Raw genomic sequence first — 27,978 nt, forward strand, 5'->3', positions numbered from 1 at the left:
TTCATTAATTGAAGAGATGGTTACTCAAGTTTCTATGAAGAAAAAATTTCGTTTTCTGGAATAGAACTTTTGTTTTTACCCCATTCTCTTGCAACTGAGCAAACAGTCAAAACTTTCTGCGTTCACTGAAATGTCACCAAATAACAACAGCTTTCTATTTTTTGATATTTTATAAAATGAATCTGAGTTACATAAAATTAAATTTCAAAAAGCCGAAAAAGCTAACATTTACTTCAATTAGTAGAATAATTAGATAAAGAACCATTGTTTTGGAATAGCTAAGACAATCAGCAACATATTGACTTTCTAAAACATGTCGAGCAACACACATCAAATGTAGCACAGAGTAATAATTCTATATTTATGTACATTGTTTCAAATCAAATCTTACATAACTTTACATGTAGAAAAATGTAGCTTTATCATGGGAATTAATAGTTTCATATTTGTGACTTTAAAAATTCAAGCATTTGAAGTACAAATGGAAGACTGCATATTCTATAAATGCTCAGTCCCTGTGCAAATGTTTGATCTACAATCACTTCCACAGCGATACATATTTTTCCAGAAAATCAAGACCAAGTTTTACAAATTAACTTTTAGTCAAACTTATTGCAAAATAGGTTATATATTGAAGTAGATAGAAGGATATCAACTGCATGCATTCAAAAGTATTCAAAAAGGTGTATTTCTATTGCATTTGATGCAATGTTTTCTTGAGACTCAAACATTTGAAAGTAACATTTTGTTTTATCACTTAGAACAAACATCTTACTGAAGCATATTCCCAAAACTACAGATACTACACCATCTATTGTTAAATATTTTACAGATTAACTACTGTGGTCATGTATTTAATAAGTAAATAAATAATATTGTGTAATTTGAGTATTTTCTTTTAAAACATTGTGTTCAGGGAATTAAAATTGCACATATGGTAGATACCACATGTTTTAAAACCTGTTTGACTTTCTTAAAAAGCTTCCTACTACATGTTTTCCTTCATTTGGAATCATAAATTGGGCTGAACCACAGGTTTCAGCATGTCCATCATCATGAGATTGCAACAGTCATTGTCAAAAATCATCCTCTGAACACTGTTGTAGTTCAGCTTAGAATCTGAAGTGTCTCAACTCAATTTAACAAACAGAATTAGTGTTGGTAATTAAATGGAACCAATACATACATAATTAGACCACAGATTGCTCTCTCTCTCGCTCTTTGAACAAGTTTTGTTTTACCTTGATGTGTATCTTGATTATTTCTATTTTACACGTGGCAAATAACCAAGCAAAAAATTAAATTATTTCTTGAAAGATATCAGTATCAAATGTTTCCCCTTTAATGTGTCCTTGCTTATGTCACTTATTTTCAAGACCAAGGAAAGTTAATGTCTGCTTCAGTGCTACTTCTTCCACAAACTTTGCATCCACATTTTCGGATTCCTCTAAATGGCTTAATGCTGCAAAGAGAAGTAAAATACATAATAATTAAGTGTAGACTAGTGAAAAAACATGTAGTGCTGGATGTCAAAATACAGGATATAAAAGTAATTGGATGCAGGTTCTTCAGCAAAACCAGGGACAGCTTTACAGGTGCAGGGTTATATGAACACAGGGAATAAGGCCAACACTAGGCCAGAAGGTTCCTCAAGCTTGCTGTTATTTCCTAAACATATGATTTAAATTAGACTTACACCCTAACCTCACATCTGTCGAGTATCTTAGTGCCCAAGATTCTATAGATATCAGTCTTGAATATATGCATTGACTGATATACACAGTACTTTTGGAAAGTCATTCATAACTTCTAAAAGAAGACATTTTCCTCATCACTGCCCAAGATACCTGATATTATGGGCTGGATTTTTATGCCTTAAAAAAGTTGGAAACATGGAAGAGAATTGACAGAAGTACGTTGGAAATTTGATTATTCCCTTCTGAAACAGTCCTGACAAACTTTGAAGGGTAGGAAGAGAATCAAGTTGCAATCCCACAAGTACTGTTTGTGAGGTTGGATTATCATTAATAGAAGGAGGAAATATTTTACTTAATCTCCCAGAATTAATCAGGAGGTGGTTTTGGAAGCCATTGTAAAAACCTTTCTGGGTGAGAGTTTGGAAACAGGAGACGTCTGCTGAGGAATAGGAAAAATTCTTACAGGCAAGTATTATGTTTTGATAACATCAAATAGGGGTTAAACATATTTTATATGCAGTGATTCATCATAGGGATTTCTTCTGAAAAGGTAGACTTGCGTAGGTCTATCGACCACTACATTGATAAGCATTAACTAAGGGTTGAGATCCATTTAAGCTTTTTTTTAAAGCCATTGCTATCAATCACTCAAAGTTGCCAAAAAGTATGCTGGGAACTTGTTACAATGGGAAGTGTAATCTTTCAAAACCCACAAGGCTTACAACTTTAAAATAAAGTCTGGTATCACAGTAATTACATAAACATGGCTCAGGGATGGACAGGACTGGCAGCTTAATGTTCCAGGATACAAATGCTACAGGGAAGGACAGAAAGGGAGGCAAAAGACGCGGGGGGGACAGTTTTTGATAAAGGATAACATTACAGCTGTACTGGGGGAGGATTTTCCCGGAAATACATCCAGGGAAGTTGTTTGGGTGGAACTGAGAAATAAGAAAGGGATGATCACCTTATGGGATTGTATTATAGATCCCCTAATAGTCAAAGAGAAATTGAAAAACAAACTTATAAGGAGCTCTCAGCTATCTGTAAGAATAATAGGGTGATTATGGTAAGGTATTTTAATTTTCCAAACATAGACTGGGACTGTCATTGTGTTAAAGGTTTAGATGGAGAGGAATTTGTTAAGTGCGTACAAGACAATTTTCTGATTCAGTAGGTGGATGTACCTACTAGAAAAAGGTGCAAAATTTGACCTAATCTTGGGAAGTAAGGCAGGGCAGGTGACTGAGGTGTCAGTGGGGGTGCACTTTGGGGCAGCAACCATAATTTTATTAGAGATTTAAAATAGTGATAGAAAAGGATTGACCAGATCTAAACATTGAAGTTCTAAATTGGAGAATGGCCAATTTTGATGGTATTAGGCAAGAACTTTCAAAAGCTGATTGGGAGCAGATGTTCACAGGTAACGGAATAGCCAGAAAATGGGGAGCATTCAGAAGTGACATAATGAAAATCCACGGAAAGTACATTCCTGTTAGGGTGAAAGGAAAGGCTGGTAGGTATAGGGAATGCTGAATGACTAAAGAAATTGAGGGTTTGGTTAAGAAAAAGAAGGAAGGAAGCGCATGTCAGGTATAGACAGGAGAGATTGAATGAATCTTTAGAAGAGTATATTTAAGAGGGAAATCAGGAGTGCAAAAAGGGGACATGAGATAGCTTTGGATTCTCCTTAGTTCTATTTGCCAAAGGGTTTTTACAAATACATTAAGGACAAAAGTGTAACTAGGGAGAGAATAGGGCCCCTCAAAGATCAGCAATGTGGCCTTTGTGCGGAGCTGTAGGAAATGGGGAGATACTAAACAAGTACTTCGCATCAGTATTTACTGTGGAAAAGAATACAGAAGATATAGAATGTAAGGAAATAGATGGTGACACCTTGCAAAATATCCATATTACAGAGGAGTAAGTGCTGGATGGCTTGAAATGCATAAAAAGCGGATAAATCCCCAGGACCTGATCAGGTGTACCCTAGAACTCTGTGGGAAGCTAGAGAAGTGATTACTGGGCCTCTTGCTGAGATATTTGTATCATCAAAAGTCACAGGTGAGGTGCCAGAAGACTGGAGGTTGGCTAACGTGGTGCCACTGTTTAAGAAGGGTGGTAAGGACAAGCCAGGGAATTACAGACCAGTGAGCCTGACGTCAGTGGTGGGCAAGTGGTTGGAGGGAATCCTGAGGGACAGGATGTACATGTATTTGGAAAGGCAAGGACTGATTAGGAATAGTCAACATGGTTTTGTTCATGGAAAATCATGTCACACAAACTTGATTGAGTTTTTTTGAAGAAGTAACAAAGAGGATTGATGAGGGCAGAGCTGTAGATGTGATTGATATGGACTTCAGTAAGGCATTCAACGAGGTTTCCCATGGGAGACTGAGTAGCAAGGTTAGATCTCATGGAATACAGGGAGATCTAGCCATTTGGATACAGAACAGGCTCAAAAGGTATAAGACAGAGGGTAGTGGTGGAGGGTTGTTTTTCAGACTGGAGGCCTGTGACCAGTGGAGTGCCACAGGGATCAGTGCTGGGCCCTCTACTTTTTGTCATTATTATAAATAATTTGGATGCGAACAGAAGAGGTATAGTTAGTAAGTTTGCTGATGACATGAAAATTGGAGGTGTAGTGGACAGCGAAAGTTACCTCAGATCAGAGGAGCCAATGGGCTGAGAAGTGGCAGATGGAGTTTAATTCAGATAAATGCAAGGTGCTTCATTTTGGGAAAGCAAATCTTAGCAGGACCTATGCACTTAATAGTATGGTCCTAAGGAGTGTTGCTGAACAAAGAGACCTCGGAGTGGAGGTTCACAACTCCTTGAAAGTGGAGTCACAGGTAGATAGGATAGTGAAGGAGGGGTTTGGTATGCTTTCCTTTATTGGTCAGAGTATTGATTATAGGGGTTGGGAGGTCATGTTACGGCTGTACAGGTCATTGGTTGGAATATGGCGTGCAATTCTGGTCTCCTTCCTATCAGAAAGACGCTGTGACACTTGAAAGGGTTCAGAAAATATTTACAAGGATGTTGCCAGGGTTGGAGGATTTGAGCTATAAGGAGGGGTTGAACAGGCTGGGGCTGTTTTCCCTGGAGTGTCGGAGGCTGAGGGGTGACTTTATGGAGGTTTACAAAATTATGAGGGGCATGGATAGGATAAATAGACAAAATTGTTTCCCTAGGATTAGGGTGTCCAGAATTAGAGGGCATAGGTTCAGGGTGAGGGGGAAAAGATATAAAAGAAATAAGGGGCAACATTTTCACACAAAGAGTGGTACGTGTATGGAATGAGGAAGTGGTGGAGGCTGGTGCAATTACAGCATTTAAAATGCATCTGGATGGGTATATGAACAGGAAGGGTTTGGAGGGATATATGTCAGGTGCTGGCAGGTGGGACTAGATTGGGTTGGTCGGCGTGGACAGGTTAGACCGAAGGTTCTGTTTCCATGCTGTACTTCTCTATAACTCTATGACAGGCATTCAATTAAAACCACCTGGTGTAGCTTCGGAAAAAATACTTAGTTTTCAGTTTCAGTAGGCTTCATTGACCAGAGCTGTAATGGTGTGTTTTAACAGCTGAAGCCATTATGAAGGTTTGGTTGAGTTTCAAAAGCTAATAAAGCACTTAGTTTAGCAGATGGCTTTTAACATTTAATGACAGTTTTAAGTTATTAAATAATTGAAATAATTCCAGAGGCCAGTATCCCATCACCAAATCACCCTTTATTTACACATGGATTGTCTTTGACACTGATCCAGCTCCCTCAGAGCCAGCTCTCAGAGTGAACAGGATGGCTGACACTCCTGTTGTAATTGGTCATCCATGGCTTCCTGATTTGGACACCGAAAGAAGTTTAAAGCTTGTATATAAAACTTCTATTGTTAAGCAAGAGAATCTGAGTGTTGACTTAAAAAGAACTTGGCATATTTTTGGAAAGATTAGATTAAAATCATGTAAATCATACAAAAATTAAAATTCTGCAAATATTGTATATCTGACCCTAAATGGTAGCAGCACTTCTCTCTCCATAAATGCTGCTCGACTCGCAGAATATCCCTTGCTTTCTTTTTTAAATTTCAGATTTCTAACCTCAGTACTTTACATTGGTGTACGTAATTTTCCTACCTTGATCCTCTACTTCTGTTAAGACTCTTGTTAGGCAAGTCAGTGGCAAAAACTCAGACTCAAATGGAGTCTGCTCGTTCAGGGAAAAAGCTGATGATTTCTGAAAAGAAATTGACCAAAATTTTTTAAAAATCACTAGTCTAATTTAACTGTATGGAAATGTTATTTGGTTACAATCTTATATATAAATACTAAAATTTATATATGCTATTTATACTAAAATACTAAAATGGCTGTTCCAATAATGTCAATGCAAAATTACATGGCTCTCAAATATCAGGCTTTAAAGTATTATAAATCATTCAAGTAAATGACATACATCAACTCAATTATGGTACAAATTATACTGCCATCTGATGAACGTGTCAACACATTTGTCCTACATTTATAAGCACCAAGCTAAATTGAGCAACAGAAATCAATTCCTAAAACTCTAATTGTTTATTTTTAAGAATTGAATGTTCTGGACCACTGTATATATGGAATAAAGAGCAAATATGTTACAATAAGAAATTTTAGAAATTGCAATCCCTGAAAACTTTAAAAAAAGCTATGTGTAAAACATATACACACTATGAAATTCTTTTCTACAAAACCCATATAGTCCATGACAGGATTTGCACTTGTATGGAATAAGTTTATTCACTTTGGCCATTTTACAAAATAATCAAGCATTTTCAAGTCATATCAAATGCATCATGAATTCTCTTTTTACCCCAATCCAAATTATTCCCAAGTACCAAGCTAAACCTCAGAATACTGTCGAAGAATTACATTTTACTAGCTGTTTGTAAACATTAAGCTATAACACCAAAACCACCTGTAACTTTCTGTTAGTTGGCAATTACATTCAGAAAAGAAAAACAAATAACTAAACTTGTAATCGAAAAAAAAACCTGATGAAGTGACAATTTCTGGAGGATGAGCTTAAGAAAACATTGTTCTACATGGAATCCCCACTGTTGCTTGCCTGGGAATACTACAACTGGTTGACAAGAGTGAAGAAAACAAATTTAACCCTCACCATAAATTCACCTCTCACAAAAAAGCAAGAAAGCATGAGTGTGCTCAACTAATGTCTAGTCTTAGTGAGCTTCATGTCGACAAAATCTCTGGTCAATGACTGCAAGAGAAGATGGGAACCAAGTCCATTCTTTTTCACAGATTTCAGAAGGTAATCGTTATTGCAATGACCTCGGACACTGCAATTGGATGACATGCCAGCCTAGAGTTATTCATACCTCACTGGTGACTCAAATTCTTCTGACCCTAGCTTCATATAACCATGAAATCAGGAGTGATCCAACTGCGCGAGCAGCAGAATGTATGTCTATGATCTATATAGCACTGCCATTTTAGCCTGCAATGCCCTGAACATTTGAGAGGTTTCCAAACTTGTTCAGTTACACCTAAACTTTCTGGATGCTGTTAAGTCCAATGTATTCTTAAAATAAGTAACTGTATGCACATGTATGACTACAATGTGCACAATTGTATGTATGTATGTGTAGTCCATAGGTGGAGAACAAATTTTACCCACAACGGTTTGATTTGGATTCCAAGTACGGTGAAATGTACACATATTGAGAGAATGCAGCATGCTGAACAAAAAAGTCAAACAATTGGTTCTTATGTATGTATCAACAAAATTTACTGCTCACCTCATAGGTGCGAAGTTCACTCAGCAGTGTTTTCACATGGTTCCTAGCAATACAGGATAAACTGACTGGATGATCCCAGAGGTGACATATCTTCTGTCCAATAGTCTATAATGCAGAACAGCACCAAATTCCAATATTAATCTAATAATTTTTGCAGAAATTCCACAAAATTTACACAAAGTTTTGCAAGTGATAAATATTCAGATTTATAAAATTAATTTAGAAATACTTCGTAGCTTTTAATACAGGTTTTAAACATGCGTTAATCAAAAAAAGTTTACTATATAAAAGTTACCCTTTAGTGAAATTTTTTGGTGTTGCACAAGGCATTCTTTCTCCACATATCCTCCATAAGAATGCTACCAACTAAGCGAAGTCAGAAGTTTAAACATTCGAGATCCTAATGTGATTACATATTCAGGGCTGATGCAAGTCATTATGTTAACATTGAAGAGAGATGGAATTTATGTAGAATGATATCTCATCGAATCTAGAGTTGCAGACATGATAGATCATGCAATGGCTAGCAACAGAAGCAGGCTCATTGACTGATTACCCTTTTCGCATTGCATTTTTGTCAAAAAGAACACCACTGAGAAGAGTGAAGAGAACACAATCTCAGATGGTTACTTACTTCTGGAATTCTTGTTGCGATGCTGAACTTGAATCTTTCATTGGTCGCAGAATTATCAACTTCTGGAAAGTAAGGAAAGAATGTACTCAAGAGCAGTGCAAATACATGTGTAATAAATAAATGTTGGTCCAGCCATGAATGAATAAAAGAAAACTACTTTTTAAAAAAATCAGTGTATTCCCTTTACCAAGAGAAAGTAAACTTGAAATAAAAAGGTGCACAGAAAATAATTTTATTCCTTTAGGAACTCAGTTCTTTATTTTACCAATGGTCCTAGAACTGATAAATGAAAAAGTGAACTGTGAAGCAGAAATAGCCAAAGGCAACAGAATAGTGGCAGCTGAGGTATCATGTAACAATGTGTGAAGTATGACCTTAAAATACAGGAATACGACTTTACAATTTTAATTCTTGGAGGAAAAAAGAATCGTAATAGTTTGAGAAACAATTGCGAATGCAGGACCAACTGGAATTTCTTTTGATTGAGGTGAAGCAGATACAGTGGGCCAAACAACCCTGTTCTGCACTGTATTACACTACGATTCTATAGGGATACAGTCCAAATATTGGAATGACAATGAATAAATGATTTCAGCAATCCATGAATAGATAAAGAAAAACCTTTTTTTAAAAAAAAAATCAATAAATAGGATTACTTTTCATTTACACTGCCTGTGGAATTCTCTACCACAAAGCTTTTGAGGCCAAAACAGAGTGTTTTCAAGGAGAAGTTGGACATAGTTCTTAGGGCTAAAAGGATCAGAAAGTTCGAGGAGAAAGCAGGAACAGGATACTGAATTGGATAATCACCTATGATCACATTGAATGGAAGAACAGGGACAGGCTTGAAGAGCTGAATGATATACTCCTGTTTCCTATTTTCTATGCAGTATGCAGCAGTTCCTTCAGCTACATTGTACTTCTACCCAACGATGGGCCAGATAAGAATGCAGTCCATCTTATCTTCTCTGGTTACAGAAACCTTAATAAAATATACCTTTGAGTCAGGCATCTAAGTTATAAAGAGAAGGACTGAAAAGAGAATCATCCTGTCTGCTAATACATGATTGTAGCCAATGCAATCACCTCAGTCCTTAGCATCTTACAAAGCATTTCAGATTAAGGGATGAGGCCACTGCAAATAATTAATTGTTTATCTCAGTCAGCTGGATGGTTGGTTTGTAATGCAGAGTGACGCTGATCCTGGTTCAGTTCCTGTATTGGCTGAGGTCACAATAAGGTCCCATTTTCTCAACCTCACATAAGTTGTGGTGACCCTCATATTCAAACCACCACCAGTCGCCTCTCTTGAATGAGAGAGCAGCCTATGGTCTGCTAGAACTATGGTGAATTTACCTTCCCTTACATACACACAGCAAGAAACGGAGTATTACCATTGACGGATGGTCAAATAGCGAACTAACATACCTCAAATTACAAAATCACATCAGGTTTATTAAGATATGAATTGAAATAACAGCAAAAACTAAAACTGAGAAATGCTAAAGGAATATTAAACCCTTTTCCAACAACTTCAAGAAATTTTAAAGTAATAAAAATGTCTCAAAGTTTCAACAATTTTACATAATTAAGCTTGCCCAGGTGGGAGAAGCAAGCAGCTATTCATTAGTTCAGCTCATCTACTATGTTACAAAAACAAAGATTAGAAGCAAACTACTTGAATTTTGTTTTGAACCCAAACAACTAACTGAAAGTGTTTTTGCAATTACTCAAAACAGACAAATATTTATTATTAATCAGAGATAACCCATTATAAAATGTTTCTTAGAACAATAACTGACAAAATCAAATTTTATTTTCAAAGTCACAAATCTGCCTATAAATATTAGCCAAACAAGCAATATCTTCTCAGGACAATGCAACACTGAGTACCTGATAAAGCAAATGCTATTGCTGGAACAAAGTTTATTGCTATAACCTCCATGGAGGTTAACTTTAAAAATGAATATTTTAATTGTTAACAGAAAGTTTGAATTATGTCAATACATTATGTTCGAAAACATATACTGTGAACATATAAATAAAAGCATTATTGGAGAGGCATCAGCATGGATTTTCACCAGGACAGAAACACTGAAATCAGAAACCCCACCCCCAATTGTGACAATTCCCATTTTTAAACAGGCAGATATGAGAAACATTTTGAGCACTGATGCATCTTCTGTCAACATACTTGAAAAGGAGGTCAGTGCCACCTGATGTCATAACTGTGCACCCAAACTGCACTGGAACCAAAACCAGACGTAGTTGTTGATGTCTCTCCCTCCCACCCGTCTGGTTGCTCCACCACTGGCTATCTCTCATCCAGAACATGAACAATCCCATAGCCCTGAAGCCCAACAAGAGTCCCACAACAACAAGTGTCAAAACTATGACATAGGTCCTACCCAGTCACTAGCAGTGACATCACAGATACTGTGGCTGTATGAACTGAGAGTGCACCTCTTGAAATTTCAGTCGCAGCAAACCCAGCCTTTTGGCGTGTGGGGCTCATGGCAACTGGCTAACTAAAATCATCAGGTGCCAACTCAAACCACATTTCAAAAGTCCAGGATTGTGACTCTTGTGTGTGCAATGCAGACCTGGTAAGACCAGGTCTGAACTTTACTTTATTGGATAGCCAAGGTGCCTGTTTGAAGAAATAAGGTATTCCTTTTGATATGGCTCCAGCTTTGGAGAGGTCAGAATTGTTACATGTACATGTATAAAATTACACAAATCCATCAGCTATCATGTTAACTGGAATTATAAACAGACCTGTTAAAATCAACAGTCAAAAATGTTAATAGAGGATTTGTTAAGAGGGCCTTAAAAAAAAAGGCACTGTCAAGGCAGTTAAGGGTGCTTTCCCTTTAAATCTTTGAAAGAAAAACAAAATCAGTGCTTGCCAAATCACTGTTGACATGAAGACTTCCAATACCAAATTACAGCTACAGAACGGATTTCACGACCAACCACTATTACAATGGGGTCTCTGCCATTTCATAGCTTGACTGACAATGACAAATAATCATAGACTCTTTGGAGTGAGATGATGAATTTCAATGTTTGTTGTTATCAGGGAGTGTGCACTTTTAATAAATGCCTATTGTCATTCAGGTCAATATACTTGAAGGTATGTAAATGTAGCAAGTGGGTTTTCATAAATGAAAGCTTTTTTCAAAATAGCTGTCTGCAATAGCTATAAGTAGGAAATTTTTAAAAACTTCATTTTATCAGGTTTCTGCATGGGTTCCAACATCTGGTTATGGTGGATTTAAGGTGCAAGGGCAAAAGGACAGGCATCAGTTGACACGAAGCTGGCATAGAGGCCTTAAAAGCGTAATGGGTGGATACAAAGTTGTAAGTTGGCATGAAATGTACAAGGGGTGACAGGGGTGAGTACAGGAGCACAGGCTGGCACCAGATTAAGAGCGATTATGGTATTGTGTACAAGTGTATAGGCAGACAGGAAGGTAAGAAAGGTCATGGTGGTCGGCCCAAGGGATGACCAAGGTTATCATACATATGTTCTGAAGGTGAGGTGGTCAAGAGGAGAGGAGTGGAGGGGTGTGAAATGTTTTAAATTTTCCTTTTACAATTTTGACCAATAGCAGAGCCTTAGGTAAGCCTGCTGTGCAAACTACCTCTACACTCAGTATCTTTCTCACTATTTCCACGATCATGCACCCGGACATATAGTCTGTGTTCCCTTCTAACTGAAAATCTAACATCTAGACAGCCATCTATAAAATCAGATCAATGGAGGTAGGAATTTTCCAAAATTGTGGATACAAGTACAGGGTGCTATTTTCTTTTTGTTGGCATTTTATACTTTAAACTGCAAAGAGGAACATTGTTACAACTCACATGAGCAACATACTGGAAGTCATGCCCGCTATTACCACAGCTGCCACAAAACAAAGTTTTAAAATAAATACACAAGATCAACAATCTACCTGAGTTTTCAAACCCAGGTTAGTAAAAAGCATGGGCCAGGTTGCCGGACTTAACCAGAATCATTATTTAATATAGGTATTGAGAGTCTAGTAACCGATGATCATTAAACTCTACAAATTAAAATTCTAAGCCCTTTATAAACTGTCCCTTACATGCACACAGGTAAATAAACAGAAAGGGAACCTCATGGGCAGAGGGAAAACTGGAGAATCAGTTCCATAGTCATGTTCATATGATCTATTGGCTTGGTTCCTGCTGATACACAAGTTTCTCCTTAATCTTTCTCCGAATGCTTCCATTGATTTTCCAGAGGCAGAGGACAACTGTTTCACTGAAAGGTTTCTGACTTATCCAATTCAAAGTCACAACTGTAACGTTTGCTGGTTTTGTCAGTTTTCAAATAGCTAACTGCAGAGTTGCTGATTTCTCTTCTGGTATGACAAGCTTCGGGAACTAGCTAGCAGGAGAAGACAAGGTAGATAAACTATTTCCACTGGTTGGGGATTCTAGAACAAGGGGGCATAGTTTGAAAATTAGGGTCAGACCAATCAGGGAAGATGTAATGACGCACCTCTACACACAAAAGGTGGTAGATGTCTGGAACTCATTTCCAGAAATGGCAGATGCTGGATCATTTGTTAATTTTAAATTGGACATAGACTTTTTTTTAAAAAACAAAGTTATGAAGGGAAATAGGCCAAAGGCAGGTATGTGGAATTAAGCCACAAAACAGCCATAACCTAACTGAATGATGAAACAATCTCAAGGAGCTGAATGGCCTAGTCCTGCTCCTTCTGTCTTGTTCAATCTTTAGTTGTTCAGCTATTGGGCAACCAATCACACAGTTGTTGATAGACAGAGGACCTTTGTCATTGGTTTCTGGAGGAGGCACAATTTATCAAATCAGGCTTCAATTGTAAACAACCCTGCAGCTCCAGTTCATCTGCACATTTCTGGAACCCATAAACAGGGTTCACAACAAATATCAAATTCTTTACTTTGAAAACATGCAATCATCCTTTCCAACCGCCGGTTTTAAAACAGTTCTCGCTCTTTCAGTCTACAGTATTAAAAAGCTCAAGAATAAAAAGACATGACCTTTACAATTTTCTCATTTATCACGCATCACCTTCTATACAAATTATTGTCCTTTGAGCAAGCAGCTTCTCAGCTGGCAGTTTCTTCTATTTCTATTTTGTGGAGTAGTAACTTGAAAGTGAACACCTCGAGGCACTAACTTCAACTTTTGAGAAGCTCTTCAAAAATAATGAAGTAATAAGTCTATTCTGATCATTCTTCTTACCTATGGCTATGTGAGGATGAGTCTCCCAGAAACCTTTAGATGGCTGAGGCTAGATCTCTTCAACCTTCTCTCTCCCAGCAGCAACATGGCAACTTGAACAACTTACTAAACATTCAGGAGATTCAGTGTCTATTCATTGTAAATAGAGATTTCTGCCATTGTCTCCAAGTGAAGGGGCTATTGTGATGCAGAACCTGGGTTCATTCTAATTACTCCAGAAGTGTGTCATAATATCTGTTTAGGTCTGATTAGAAAATAGCTAAAAACCTTATACCTTCCTCTTAGTAGAAGAATCTAAGCCTTTAATCTCTAATAAATAAATGACACTCAGGCCAACTGTCAGGGCATACCTTCAGTGGTAGAGTACTTATCTGTGTGCTTCTAAAAGGTAGTATTTGTAGGTTGAAGGAATTTCATTGAGTTTCTGTCATACATTGTGTAGATAGTATACACTGCTATATATTGGTCATGAAGTGAACAGGTGTTAAAGATGGTAGTTGGGTGCCAATGAAGCAGATTGCCTTTTCCTCCATGAATCAAGCTTCCTATTGAAGCTGTATTCATCCATTCCTCACTTGTGACTGATGGTAGACAGGCTTTGGAAGATCAGGAGGTTTCTTGCCACAGAATTCTTAACCTCCGACCTGTTCTTGTACTCCTAGTACTAAGATGGCTGGTCAAATTCAGTTCCCAATCAACAACTCAGTGTTGACCTCTAGTTAGAAATAGACATTGCCTGCAACTTGCGTCGCACATATGTTACTTGCTGCTATCAGTCCAGGCCTGGGTGTTGCTTCAGTCTTGCTGACTTTGGACATAAACTCCTTCAGTATCAGAGAAGTCAAAAATGTGCTGAGCATTGTGCAAATATCAGCAGGCATCCCCACTTGATAGTTAAAGATTTTACAATAGCCAATGATGAAGCAGGTATACTGAAATAACACACACAGATGCAGCTCCTGCATGCACCTAAAGAATCCCATCACCAAACTACCATCTTCCAGACCATCCATATCATCATAGTCCAGGAATCCTGCACCACGTTGTTCTACCTCTTACCAAAAACTCACAAACCTGTCAACCCATTGTTTCCACCTGCTCCTGCCCCAACGAACCTGTCTCCGCATACCCTGTTCTCCTTGGTTCAGAATCTCCCCACACACATTTGGGACACCACCGATGCCCTCCACCTCCTCCATGACTTTCTGTTCGCTGGCCCTCAATGTCTCATCATGAACATCCCGTCCCTGTGCACGTCCATCCACCATGACAAAACCCTCCAAGTCCTCAGTTTCTTCCTCGCCCAGCAACCCAATCAGTACCCTTCCAAAGACACACATTCGATTGGCTGAACAGGTCATCACCCTCAATGACTTATCCTTGGAATCCTCTCACTTCCTTCAAACCAAAGGGGTAGCCATGGGCACCCACACGGGCCCCAGCCATGCCTGCCTCTTTGTGGGGTACGTGGAACAGTTCATCGTCTACAGTTACATTGGCACCATTCCCCGCCTTTTCCTCTGTTACATCGATGATTATCGGCGCCACCTTGCACTCCCATGAGGTGGTCGAATTGTTCACCAACTTGCTATGAAGGTGTACAGATGTACTGTACTTTTAAAAAAAAGAGTTGAAAAGCTAACAACAGTGGCACAGTGGTTAGCACTGCTGCCTCACAGCACCAGGGACCTGGGTTCAATTCCCGCCTCAGGCGACTGACTGTGTGGAGTTTGCACGTTCTCCCCGTGTCTGCGTGGGTTTCCTCCGGGTGCTCCGGTTTCCTCCCACAATCCAAAGATGTGCGGGTCAGGTGAATTGGCCATGCTAAATTGCCCGTAGTGTTAGGTAAGGGGTATATGTAGGGGTATGGGTGGGTTGCGCTTCGGCGGGTCGGTGTGGACTTGTTGGGCCGAAGGGCCTGTTTCCACACTGTAAGTAATCTAATCTAATCTGACAAAGCACAGAGAGTCCCAGACAAGGTAACAATATAACACTTGGTCAAAACAAACAGCAGCAGTTGGGTTGCCATGAAACAAAAAAACAAATCCAAATTCAGCCAATTTAAATTATGCCCGAAGATAACAAAATCGAATCAAATTTGAATTTAGTGTTTTGATAATATTAAAACCAATGAAATGATCCAATATTTTGGGGTATAAAACCAGACATTTGAAACAATTAAGGGGAGAACTGCCACAGACCAGCAAAAGTAGATTGCTAGCTGAAGAGCTCTTGGAAAGGTACCTGCGTGCGGGGAGCGCACATCAGAACACAGAAGCCAACCTGGAGAGAATCCACAAAAGGAAAATCAGCAAAGCTGACTGGTTTTGAAATGTGATTTTTTTTCGTAAATCTTAATTGCCGAGTGGAAGGTAAAAGATTCTCTGTTGGACTTAAAATAATAAAGTTGTTAATTTTTACTTTAAATAGTGATCTCTGGCATAGTTGTCTCTCGAATTTTAACAGAATATAGCACGGGGTGAATCTTTCCTGCATGGCTGGTTTAAATTAGCAGAGGGGTTTACACAGTGTCATAACAAACTTCACGAACACCTTCCACCCTGAGCTCAAGTTTACCTGGACCATCTCTGACACCTCCCTCCCCTTCCTGTTCCTCTCCACCTTCATTTTCAGTGACTTTCTCAACATGGACATCTACTTCAAACCCACTGACTCCCACAGCTACCTGGACTACACCTCCTCCCATGGCCCCTCCTGTAAAAACGTTATCCTTTACTCTCAATTCTTCTGCCATATTTGCTCCCAGGAGGATCAATTCCACTCCAGAACATCCAAGATGGCTTCCTAGTTCAAGGACTGCAATTTCCCCTCCCATGTGGTCAACAATGTCCTCCAGCGCATCTCAACTTCCTACATCTCTGCCCATGAACACCACCCCTCCAACCACAACAAGGACTCCACAGTCCTCACTTTCCACTCCAATCTCTAGATACAACACATCATCTTCCACCATTTTTGCTACCTACAATCAAATTCCACCACCAGAGATATACACTTCCCTCTCCATCCCTTTCAGCATTCCGCAGAGGTCATTCCCTCCACATCTCCCTCGTTAGGTCCGTACCCCCCACAAACTACCCTCCACTGCTGGCACCTTCCCTTGCCACTGCAAGAGGCACAAAATCTACACCCACACCACCTCCTCACTTCCATCCAAGGCCCAAAGGATCCTTCCACATCCGGCAAAGACTTTCCTGTACATCTACCCAGCTCATCTACTGCGTCCATTGCTCTCTGTGGTCTCCTCTACATTGGGGAGACAGTGCGCCAATGTGCAGATCATTTCAGAGAACATCTCTGGGACACACGCAATAAACAACCCCACCAGCCTGCAGCTGACCACTTCAACTCCCCCTCGGGACATGCAGGTCCTAGGCCACCTCCGCCACCTGAAAGAACACCTCATTTTCTGGCTTGGGACCCTCCAACCACAAGGAATCAATGTAGATTCCACCAGTTTCCCCATCTCCCCTCCCCCCATCTTATCCATGATCCAACCCTCCAACTTGGTACCGCCCTCTTGAACTGTCTTGCTTGTCCATCTTCACTCCTACTTAATCGCTCCACCCTCCTCATTGACCGATCACTATAATCCCCCATCTTCATCTATATATTGCATTCCTAGCAACCTCCCTACCAGTCCCGCCCACCTCCCAGCCTCCTTGGGCTACCCACTGACCACATTCCTGAAGGGCTTATGATCAAAACATAGACTCTCCTGCTCCTGTGATGCTTTCCAACACCACACGTTTTGACTATCATGATGTCAGGCAGAAGAACTCTCAGATGCAATGCCAAGACACTAAATTTTATCAATATATCAAGCAATCATTGTTATAAAGCAAGATTGGCTCTTGTTGACTGTGTAAAAGATCACAAGTGCTTTTGACTTACTTCACCTGTGATAACATCAGTTTGCAGAAGTATGGTCATGAGTTTTCAGAGAATTGGAAAATTTTACTGCACACTAAAATGGAGGAGACACAAGTTTGTTGATGGGGGTCACAAGGATAGGACCAAACATTTGCAATGATTTGCTATGCAACATGAGGGGGCATTGAGAGGAGGAAGCATAAGAGAAAGGTCTGTGGGTTGGATGTAGATCTTCCAAAGAAGAGTCGAACAACAATGTTCTGAAAGCACCATTCCTACTTAGCAACAGGGTCCCAAGTCAATGATACACAAAAGAGGCGATCAACAAGATGTACCATCTCCTTCACATCAACTTGAAGCTTCAAAACAGGGTACAATGGCCCAGAAGGTTATTGTGAAGCACATTAAGACCATAAACTTCCATGCCAATATATCCTTTCAAGTGGGAGATGTAGGCATTAATAACATCTTATAATTTGCCATTGATTGATGTCTCAGGGAGATATGCGCTGAGGAACAACAACTTATAATGCTTTTAATGTAATAGGAAGACCCAATGTACGGCACAAGAGCATTACAAGACTAAAAATGACATTGAACCAACAAAGAGGTATTAGGTAAGAGGTGAGTTTGGAGGAGGTAAGCAAGATAAGGAGCAAGGATGGATGGTGAGTTGTTGGATCAGTCAGGTCGCCATTGCATGCTCCCAAACAGCAGGAGATACAAGAACCACAGGATTACTATTATGTCTTGTTGTAGGATACTAATTAATTAAATTGCTTGAGCACATATTTAAAAAAAGACTGCTAGGACCCGAGGTGTTGATGAAATACATAATGCTGCATTCTGAGAGTAAACCTACCACTAAGAGAAAAGATCCTAATCTAGTTTCTTACTTCACCTTTTGTCTTGGATCCATGCAATATTGAAGTTCATCTCAGTGATTCCCCATGAATCCTTGTGGGCAACACCCACAATGCACGTATGCCAGTCTGCCATATCTACTGCCTTTAGACCTTCAAAGTGCACCTGAGGATACATGCTCAGCTCCCTCTACAAATTACGTTGACACCCTATTGCTTACCCCCTTCCACTGTTGCACCATGAAGTTTAGAGACCTCCATTAACAACCGTGCAGCAACATATGACGCAAGCAGCTTCCTCAAGCAATAGACTTGCTATTCAGGTTACTCACGGAAATCTCTCAAGCAAGGAGCCAGGGAGGATGTCCACTTTGTGGTGGTGTGCAGTGCCCACCACAATTAAGAAAGCCCACCCTCTTCAAATCTGCAGGTCATTTCAGGTGACAGTGGAAACAAGTGGAGGAGAAGACAAGATGGTGGTCACTGGGAGAAGCTCACATTTATCAAATCCAGTTGGACAGAATCAGAGGAACCATATTGTGACACTTTGATTATTTCAGTTAATTAAAACTTCCCTAACTAATCAGTCAGTCACCAACTATTCACCCATCAGACTCCCCCATTACAACAAAATCTCCTTGGCTGAATTTCATTTAATTTTAAAAAAGCAAATATCTTCAATCAACAGTTATCCATCAACACATCATAATACCTAAAAAAAAAGCATTAATAACAGTTATACATTACCTTGTGTGCCTGCCTTGCCTGTTTTATTGTCTGGCCTAGTGTGCACACGGTGCTACCCCAGTAACTGTGGTATGGATGGTGAATTGCTGTTGCTTTGAGGGACTCAAAATTTTTCCATGGAGACAGCAGTCTGGACTGGCATGTAACACCAAGGTCACTTGATAGGGGCCAACAGGTCATGGTCCACAATACTATTATGAGTGTCATGAGGTGGGACATCAATAAACCTAGTAATCTGGTAGGCATATTGCTGGAGTCTGAGAGCCTGCATGCCCCATCATACAGTGAGCTGTACATCCACTATAGCCCATTAAGTGCCTAGATGTACTTCTTACTTTATGTAAAGATTTTTTCCTTCTAATCATCCTTTGCTAATACAGTATCACAGATAGCTGCATATTTTGTTTGAGGTCATCATTGCTGCCCTAAAAGTTTGTAACGGAGACTATTCTGCCAACAGGGATATACACAAATTTTTTTGCCTCTCGTGCTCTTATTCACAGATAGGCAATTCAAATCTGGACTGCTTTCAAGGCTGGTGGGTAAATTCATGATCCTGTAAAAGGGAGTTTACATCCTCTGAGCTAATGAATTGTCCTTCAGTTATCCGAATGTCTCTTTATGAATGTAGTCTATTCTTTTAAAGAGTTGCGCCTTTTGCCAAATACGTCTTTTAATGAAGATATTTGTACAATTTGGACTCATTGAAAAGGAAACACACAAGTACAAAATGTTTATCCATCTTTAAACAGGATATCCCTTGAATATATCTGACCCTGAATTAATCAACTCTTACAGGAAAAACCTACTGCTCTGTATCTTCAAAGACACTGAAAAGTAAATCTTGTTGGACAATTTATTAAAGTAATAAAACATCAGGAAGTAGATGGTTTTATCATATTTGTTAGTTATTCTAAAAAGTATTAGCTTTTCTTATTTTCAAGATTTTGTTGATTGATTATATAGCTAAGATAAACAAACAGGCCTCAAAATTCAGGTGTCCTTTTGAGGGTGCAGGATTTGATCCCGCACCTGAATATTGCAGCCTGATGCAACCTGATATTCAAAGGCTAGAGTCTCATGCCCCTGAAGCTGGTAATCTACACGAAGCCTCCAGAAAAGTATAGTTGAGAATTAGATTGCGATAAAAGGCTGAGGGGGATATGGGCCAAATGCAGATAAATGGGATTAGTTCAGTTTATGATACCTGGTTTACATGGATGAAATGGACTGAAAAGGTCTGTTTCTGTGCTGTATGGGGTGATTAATGCAAGATCAGCAACAGCCTTCTTGGATCATGACTTTATGCGAAGGCTACTCTGACAATATTTGTTGCCCAGGTTGACTTGCGAATTGGAACAGATACTGAAGCTGTTGGTACTTACATGCACGTACCATACTCCCTGCTAAGCACAGCAGTTGCTTGTAGGCTTTGGTGATGCAGCAAAAGAAGGATTTTGCACCACATACAATAAAAATATTTATTCTATTTTTATTCGAGAGAGAGATATGGATATTGCGGATTTATCAAGTTGACAGCTTTCGATGATTTGTCAAACTTATGCCCTTTAGGTGCTGAAGGGACCTTGCGGAGTCAGTAGATAAGTCTCTAGAATACCTGATCTTAGGAGCCAATAGCTGGTGTAGCAGATTCAAATTATAAGCAGATATTTCATCTCTGCATGCAACATGTGGAAGTAGAAGGATGTATGATTTTTGTGTTATTCAACAAACAAATCAATTTTGGTCTGATTGTGTAGTTGCAAGCAAATAATGTATGTCTCCAAAAGCACAATTTTGTTCAAAACAGCCATTTCCTTTTGCACACAACACATGCTGGCAGTCAATTGGCAACAACAAAGAATGGAACAGTGTGAGAATGACACAGGGGTCAAACGAAGTTGGTATTTGACTAAAAGATAAATCGCCCCAAATAGTTTAATGTTAAATTGTGTCCATTCAACAAATATTTCAGAGAACAGTTCTATGCGTCAAATGCCATTTTGAAATAAAGTTTTGCTTTCAGCATATAGGGCCAAACATAGATATTACTTGATTAACTTGCAATTCTTTCAAAAGTAGTTTCTGCTGTTACTTCTGTAACAAGGGGCAGGTATAGCTTAGAAACTCCTGCATCTTACCAAACAGAAGACAAGATTTTCCTCCGTAGTTCTCATATTGCATATGTGGAAATGATATTTAAATACGAACATTGTAAATATATATTTGAAAAGTGTACATTTCCAAAAGGTTTCAATGGGAACACTCTACAAGTGTTGAATTTTTTTCACAATTGTTTAAGACAGTGAAATAATTCACTTTTTGGCTTTTAGAAAAGTGAATTATTTTACAGTCTAACACAATTTTAATCTGGACAAGAATGGGCACAAATATTGATATGACTCACAATCTGGGATGTGCACAGCTGAATTTGTAAAGCATCTGGGGAAAAGAAAAACTCTTTCCATACTACAGCTTTTATCAGAAATCAGAAAGCTCCTCACTTCAAGTAAAATTGGTTCAGTCCTTGAGCTATTTAATATATCCTTTATATTTAGAACAGTAACTTCATCCATAATTAACATAGTTATGCCTTCTCTATCATACTGAATAGATGATATGCAAGAATATTAATTACACTTTGCTGGCCTTGTTTTGGTCATGCCTCTTTTAAAGCAACTATGCCATGATCTCATTTTACAACTGTGTCTACAGCACACCAACATAAGTATTGACACTCTGGACTTGGATGAATATAACGGAGTACCTTATTTGTTATTTCTATTTCTTTCCTCAATCTTGTTCCTGCCATCTCTGGATTTTCCTAATTTATTGCTGTTTACATCTCTCTCCCCTCTGACGTTATTTCTTTCTGTTATATTCTGGTTTCCTCCTCCCTGGCTCGCCAAATTCGTGTAAACCCTTGGTAAGTGTATTAGGTCACAGGATAACATAAATGTTAATAACTGTTTCTAAAACATATGGGAATAAGGAGAAAGTTGACTGAGTAAAATTCCAGAAATTAAGTAAAAAAAAAGTAATAGAAACATTTGAAAAGAAATAATCTTCATAAGAAATAAATAATTACTATTTAATTTTTTAAAATAAAGAAGTATAGTTTTATTCTGTATTCAGATTTTTTTAAAAATTAAAGTCTTTTACCTTCAAGTAGCTTGGTAACAAACCGTTCTGTTGGATGCAACACTCCAATATCAATATAATGCAGTAAAGTGTGTAAAGGAAGGCATCGTGCAGCAATGGTTATGTGAACTGTATGATAACCTGCATTAAAAATCAAAGAGCAGAGGAAAGAAAAAGTAAATAAAGAGGATGTGAAGTCAGTGTTTATAATCAAGCACATTTTTATACTTTTTCACAGAAATTGGTCATTCCTGAGTGCACAAGTATTTATTGCTCGGTGCTAATTGCCCTTGAGAAAGTGGTGGTAAACTGCCACCTTAAAATGCTGCAGTCCTCGGAAGGAGTAGGCACACTCACAATGTTGATAGAAACAGAATGATATGAACTTTTGACTCAGCAGATGTGAAGGAACAGCAACATATTCAGGACATGCAGAGCTTGGAAGAGACATGCAACCGCTATCCTTGTCCTTGATGCTTCGGGGAAAACAGCCCCAGCCTACTCAGCCTCTCCCCACAGCTCAAATCCTCCAATCCACATAAATCTTTTCTGAACCCTATGCCTTTTAAAATGTTGCAACGGTACCAGCCACTATCTTGAAAGATAGTTAACACTAGTTTCAGCTGGGATCATCGTCTTGTGGAGAGGGGACCATCAATATAAACCATCCTGTAGCTTAATTTCATTCTAAGAAAAATTACAAAGTAGAATGAGTAGCGTTTTTTTAGTTTGAGTGTTCTGCTAATTAACCAATTCACATTACCTGGAGGTAAAGGTAGAAATAGTCCTTCAGCAGCTTCCAAAACACGGGTCATCATGTGGAATACAACAAACTCTGCAGAATTTATTTTCTCTCTGTTAGACCTACAATGTATCAAAGAAACAGCCTAAATCTAAAATCTTAATATCCCAGAGTCACTCAAGTGAAAGTAATCATTGACAATCTTGCAAAATAGAGAAATTGTGGATTGGTTATGTGGGTGTAAACATACTATCCAATTAACAATGGAAGGGAAACAGTCAGACAGAATACATAATAAGCAACAAGATCAGTAAGAACTCTTTTGTGCCCTTAGAGTGATTGTAATCCCCACTGTGATCTTAGTACATGTAAAGATTCCATACATTAAACTGATGTATATATAGCGTTTTGTTGGATAGAAGATATCTGATCTCACAAGGAATTTTTTTGAGTGTTTAAGCATCAAAATAGTTAAAATTTCTCCCTCCCCTCAAAATAAAATCAAATGAAACTAAAACTGGAAGAAGAAATCAATAATAAAATTTGAGAACTTTACTAATTCTCTAATCCTCTTCTTAGCATTACAGTATTAGTAAATTAGCAAATTTCCATTTTTCTGACTTTTCTACATGCTGGGGTTCCTCCAGCATAATGTTAATCTACTTCCACTGACAGCAATGGTCATCTCTGCTCAGCTGCTGTGTTGCTGAAACTCTAAATTGATACATCTATTACCTCCCTACGCAACCTTCTATCTTGTACTGTCCCTATACTTCAGCTTTTCAAATCTCTATTACAGACTCTCTGTGCTCATTAACCTACACTGCATTCTGGTCTACAACAGCTCAAATTTCAAATGTTCAGCCTGCAACCTTCTCCACTCCAACAACCTGCTAAAGAATCTGCTCTAATTAAATTAGTTTTCTGCAAACAAAATTAAAGGATGCCCTTTCTGCCGTCTTTCTTACTGGTTTTGAATCCATAAGGAACAAATTTTTATTAACAATATTGGCACATACAAGTTTCCCTTTCACAGCCTCAAGTCTCACATTCAAAATTTTAAAGTGTTACATATTAGATTTGACACAAAATTTTGATAGCATTTGGATTTGACAAACTTTATAAATCATTAGAACATATGTTTTCAGTGCTAATTTGAATACACATTTGACATTAAAACCTGTTCTAAGTTTAAATTATCACTTACAAGCACAGGATGTGGGTGTTGAGGCTGTACTTATTCCATATCTTATCTATGATCTGCCAGATGCATTCAAGCTATAAGAAAGAACAATTTATTTCAATTTGTTCAAAGTAAACATTAACTTCACAAGTTTTCATCAGGATTGGTGCACAGTTGGTTTTAAACCTCGAAGTGCATAAACAATTCAACCACAAACAGAAGTAGGCCATTCGCACTCTCAAGCTCGCCCCATCACTCAACAAGATCTTAGCTGGTTGAGCCTATGCCTCTATGTGCCAGCTCAGCACAGCCATTAATTCCCCAGTATTCCACAAAACAAAAACTAGCCTCTCTTTAAATACTTTGGTGATCTACTCTCCATAATTCTCTGCAATAGAAAATTCTAGCCATTCACTATCTTCTGGGAGAAGAAATTCCTTTGCATTTCAGTTTTAACAAAGGGTCCACTTGTTCCATGATCAAGTCCCCAAGTTTGAGTTTCTCCCACTCCTGGAAACATCTTCTCAATACCTATTCTATCAAACCACCTCAGAATCTTCCATGTTTCAATAAGATTATCCCTCATTCATCTAAACTCTAGTGAATGAAAGCCTGACCTGTTGAACTGTTTTTGATAAGTCAACCCATTTTTCCCCAAGAATCAGCCTAGTGAATCTCTTTTGTACTATCTTCAATGCCAGCACAGTGCACCTTTTCTGAAATTCTTAAAACTGTCCACACTTCTCCAACTGTGGCCTCACCAACTACTATACATAGTTTCAAGAATTCCTTATTTTAAAATTTGAATCTCCAAACAAGGAATTCCGTCTGACTTCTTAATTGCTTGCTGGATCTACATACTAATGTGTCACATGCACAAAATCACCCAGGTCCTTCCGTGCTGCACCTTTTTGAGTCTTGCTCCTTTAAATAATAGTCTACCTTGTGATTCTTCTAACTTGAGCACATGACCTCACACTGCTCCATTTTACACTCCATCTGCTGAATCACTTGTAAATTCTTTATGTCCTGATCATAACATGCTCTCTCACCTGTTTTTGTTTCATTAGCAAATCTGAAATCACACCGTCCTGTCATCCATGTCATTAATGCAGACAATAAATGATTGAAGGCCTCAGAAAGACACGTGCTCACTCCACTACTTCTGTCTTCCAATATGAAAAGGATCCATTAATCCTGACTGTCTTCAGTGTGTAAATCAATCCATTGTATTATACTTCCCTCAATCCTGTGAGCTCCTATCTTGAGCAACAATTTTTTACATGACACCTTATCAAATGCTTTCTGAAAATCCAAATACCACTTCCCCTTTAAATTAACTCTGCTTGTCATATTTTCAAAGAAATGTAGACAATTTGTCCAACATTATCTCCTTTTCACAAAAGCATGTTAACTTTGGAGTACATGAAGTGTTTCTAAATGTCTTGCTATTGCTTTCTTATTAACTCTAACAAATAACACAAGAAGAAATGCACAAGAATCTGATGGGAAGCCAGTATAGATTGGATGAGAAACATAGGAGGCTATTTAGCCCATCATGTATGTGCAGACTCTGCAAGAACAGCTCAGCTTGATCCACTCCTCTGCCCATAGTGAGGCCATAATTGGGAAAGTGTGGACAGTTTTAAAAGTTAAAGAAAATATGTAGACCTGCAGTTTTCTTTTCATTGTTGTAGGTCCATGCAGGACCAATTATGGGAAGACTACTGCTGCTCACATCCAATACCTGAACAAAACAAGCCAAACAGAGGCCCTAGAAACAAATTGTGACAACATAAGTGACTTCCCATGCCCCCACACTTGAAAGGCAGCTAACAACTGTCTGGATGCTCCAGAAATGCAGATCGAGAGGCTGACCTGCAGTGTTAGAGTGATGCCACAACTACAAGATGAAACAACAATAATGAATGATGAACTTGGATCATGTAAAAATTTCCATATAGAATGAATGAGGGGATTAATTTCTGTTCATCACTGTAAAAGGGTAAAGAACATTTGCCTTACTCGTCACCAAAGTACATCAACAAGAGAAGGGTTTGGAATAACACCACACAATGATTTAGGGTAAAATCAAGGGTCATCTCCTTTGAACAGAATGCCTCAACAACAAAAATTGATGAGTTGAAGGTGGTTTTGAAAGCTCAACAGTCACATTCTTACTAAAAAAGTTGCAAAAAGTAAGGTCTGCAAGTTAAGCATTATGTCACGTTTGCCATCTTTTGGTAAACTAAAAATCACCAAATGGAGAAATAATTAAAAATGCAATAACTGTGGCCATTGATTGTTTATTCAAAGACTTCAGAAACAACTACGATCCAGAAAGAAACACTTGGTGCCTCTACAGCAGTGAGACAAAGAAATCTTTGTCCAAAGAAACTGTCCACACTTTCCAAAGATGTCCCTCAACAACTACAGCAGGTCCTGAAGGACTATGAACGTCTGTCACTGCAATTTGATGCATCCATTAGCATTACCAACATCGTTTTAATGACACAACAATTCTAGAGGATCTTCTCAGGCTTTTGCCTCTTAAAGAAAGACAGGGAGTGAGAATATCTACAATAAATTCAAGAAATAATACCTTGAAAAAATTATCCAATCAAGAAAGTGGTTTCCATCAAAATTTGTGATGCACCCCCAACCATAATTAGCACACATGGGCATTGTTGTATTTTGCAAAAATGATCACAATTTCCTTTACAATTATGACTAAAATCATCCAGCAAGCATAAGTAAAATGATGGACTTCGCTCATATAATGAATGTTTTGTTAAGTTTCTAAAATTGGTACGAGCAAGACCACTGGCTTAAATCCTTATTCAATAAACTTTATGCTGCCTACAGTGAATTAATCCTCCATGCTGTGTGTGAGGCGGTTAAGTCAAGGGAAAGTCCTGTTAAGATTTTTAGATTAGAGGCCAAAAAATCACCACTTGTTTTTTTTCGAGGATTGGAATGTGCAGCAAACTGTCAACGGTGGTTGTTTGACTTCAAGTCCCTCATACAAATAACATAAAAGCTGAACAAGCTGAACTGTGAACTGCAGGAAAAGCACAAAGACTCAGCACAAATGATCAATGCTGTGAAGGCACTGAAGTTGAGATTGGGTTAGCGGTCCTCCCAATTAAAAAATCTTGCAACTCAAGTCCAGAGGAAATACTAGAAAAAAAAATGCAAATCCAAAGAAAAATGGTTCGACCCTGAAACCACTGTTCACACCTGCGAAATGTTAGCAGAGGAATTTAAACAGGCAATTGCAGGAATGAGAGGTGATGGAATGAATTGTCAAGTTTGTCTCAAATCCATTCCTTCAAATAGACATTGGTGGGTTGGCAATTCCATTAGGTTTTTGATTTGTAAAGCAGTGAAGTGGATTATTATATGAAATGATATTGAAATGTAAGTCAGATCAAGGGACAGCGATTTTGGCAACTCAGAGAAACATACCCCCTGTCATCCTATGCTTTTGAAGTGAAAACTTGCTTTGACTCTACACAACACAGAGACAACATTCTCAAAAGATAATCAAATCCTAGTATTACACCCATCTCAAACACCCATCTGATGGATGATGTATGACTAGCAGTCGCAAACTACAACCCAGACTTCAAGGCACTGGCAAATAAGGCATAGTCACAAGTATCACATATGCTTGTTTTTAAGATTTGTACGACACCAAAAATAGACTATTATTTTCTTAGGTGCTTGCACAAATTCAAAAATGATCTTGTGCTTTTAAAGGTTGGAGACCACTGCTTTGGACTACCTTCCCAAGCCACTTTAGACAACTCTACTTATACATCTGGAATTACCCATATTTAACTCAAGGTCACTGGTTTGAAACTAGAGTTGTTGTCCTTCAAACAGAATTTGAAATTCTACCACATTGTGATCACTACCCCCATACAGGATCCTTAATTACAAGATCTCATTAATCCTACCTCATTACATATTACTGGATTTAAACTACCTGTTCCTGGGGATAATTCTACAA

General features: G+C 38.5%; 1 protein-coding gene across 2 annotated transcripts in view; it reads right to left on the bottom strand.

The window, feature by feature from the left end:
* Window positions 1–284: 284 nt before the first annotated feature.
* gsap (gamma-secretase activating protein) overlaps window positions 285–27,978 on the bottom strand; it is an 83,610-nt gene continuing 55,916 nt past the window's right edge. For both annotated transcript variants that reach the window (XM_060842823.1, XM_060842824.1), the window contains exons 25-31: window positions 23,988–24,058; window positions 22,802–22,902; window positions 22,060–22,179; window positions 8,131–8,192; window positions 7,497–7,601; window positions 5,836–5,935; window positions 285–1,462 (exon numbers count right to left, since the gene is read on the bottom strand). In XM_060842823.1, coding sequence (XP_060698806.1) covers window positions 1,362–1,462; window positions 5,836–5,935; window positions 7,497–7,601; window positions 8,131–8,192; window positions 22,060–22,179; window positions 22,802–22,902; window positions 23,988–24,058 — 660 coding nt within the window. In that variant the 3' untranslated portion in view covers window positions 285–1,361. The remainder of the gene's footprint in view (window positions 1,463–5,835; window positions 5,936–7,496; window positions 7,602–8,130; window positions 8,193–22,059; window positions 22,180–22,801; window positions 22,903–23,987; window positions 24,059–27,978) is intronic.

The sequence above is a fragment of the Hemiscyllium ocellatum genome, chromosome 23, assembly GCF_020745735.1.
Source record: "Hemiscyllium ocellatum isolate sHemOce1 chromosome 23, sHemOce1.pat.X.cur, whole genome shotgun sequence".
Taxonomy (NCBI): domain Eukaryota; kingdom Metazoa; phylum Chordata; class Chondrichthyes; order Orectolobiformes; family Hemiscylliidae; genus Hemiscyllium; species Hemiscyllium ocellatum.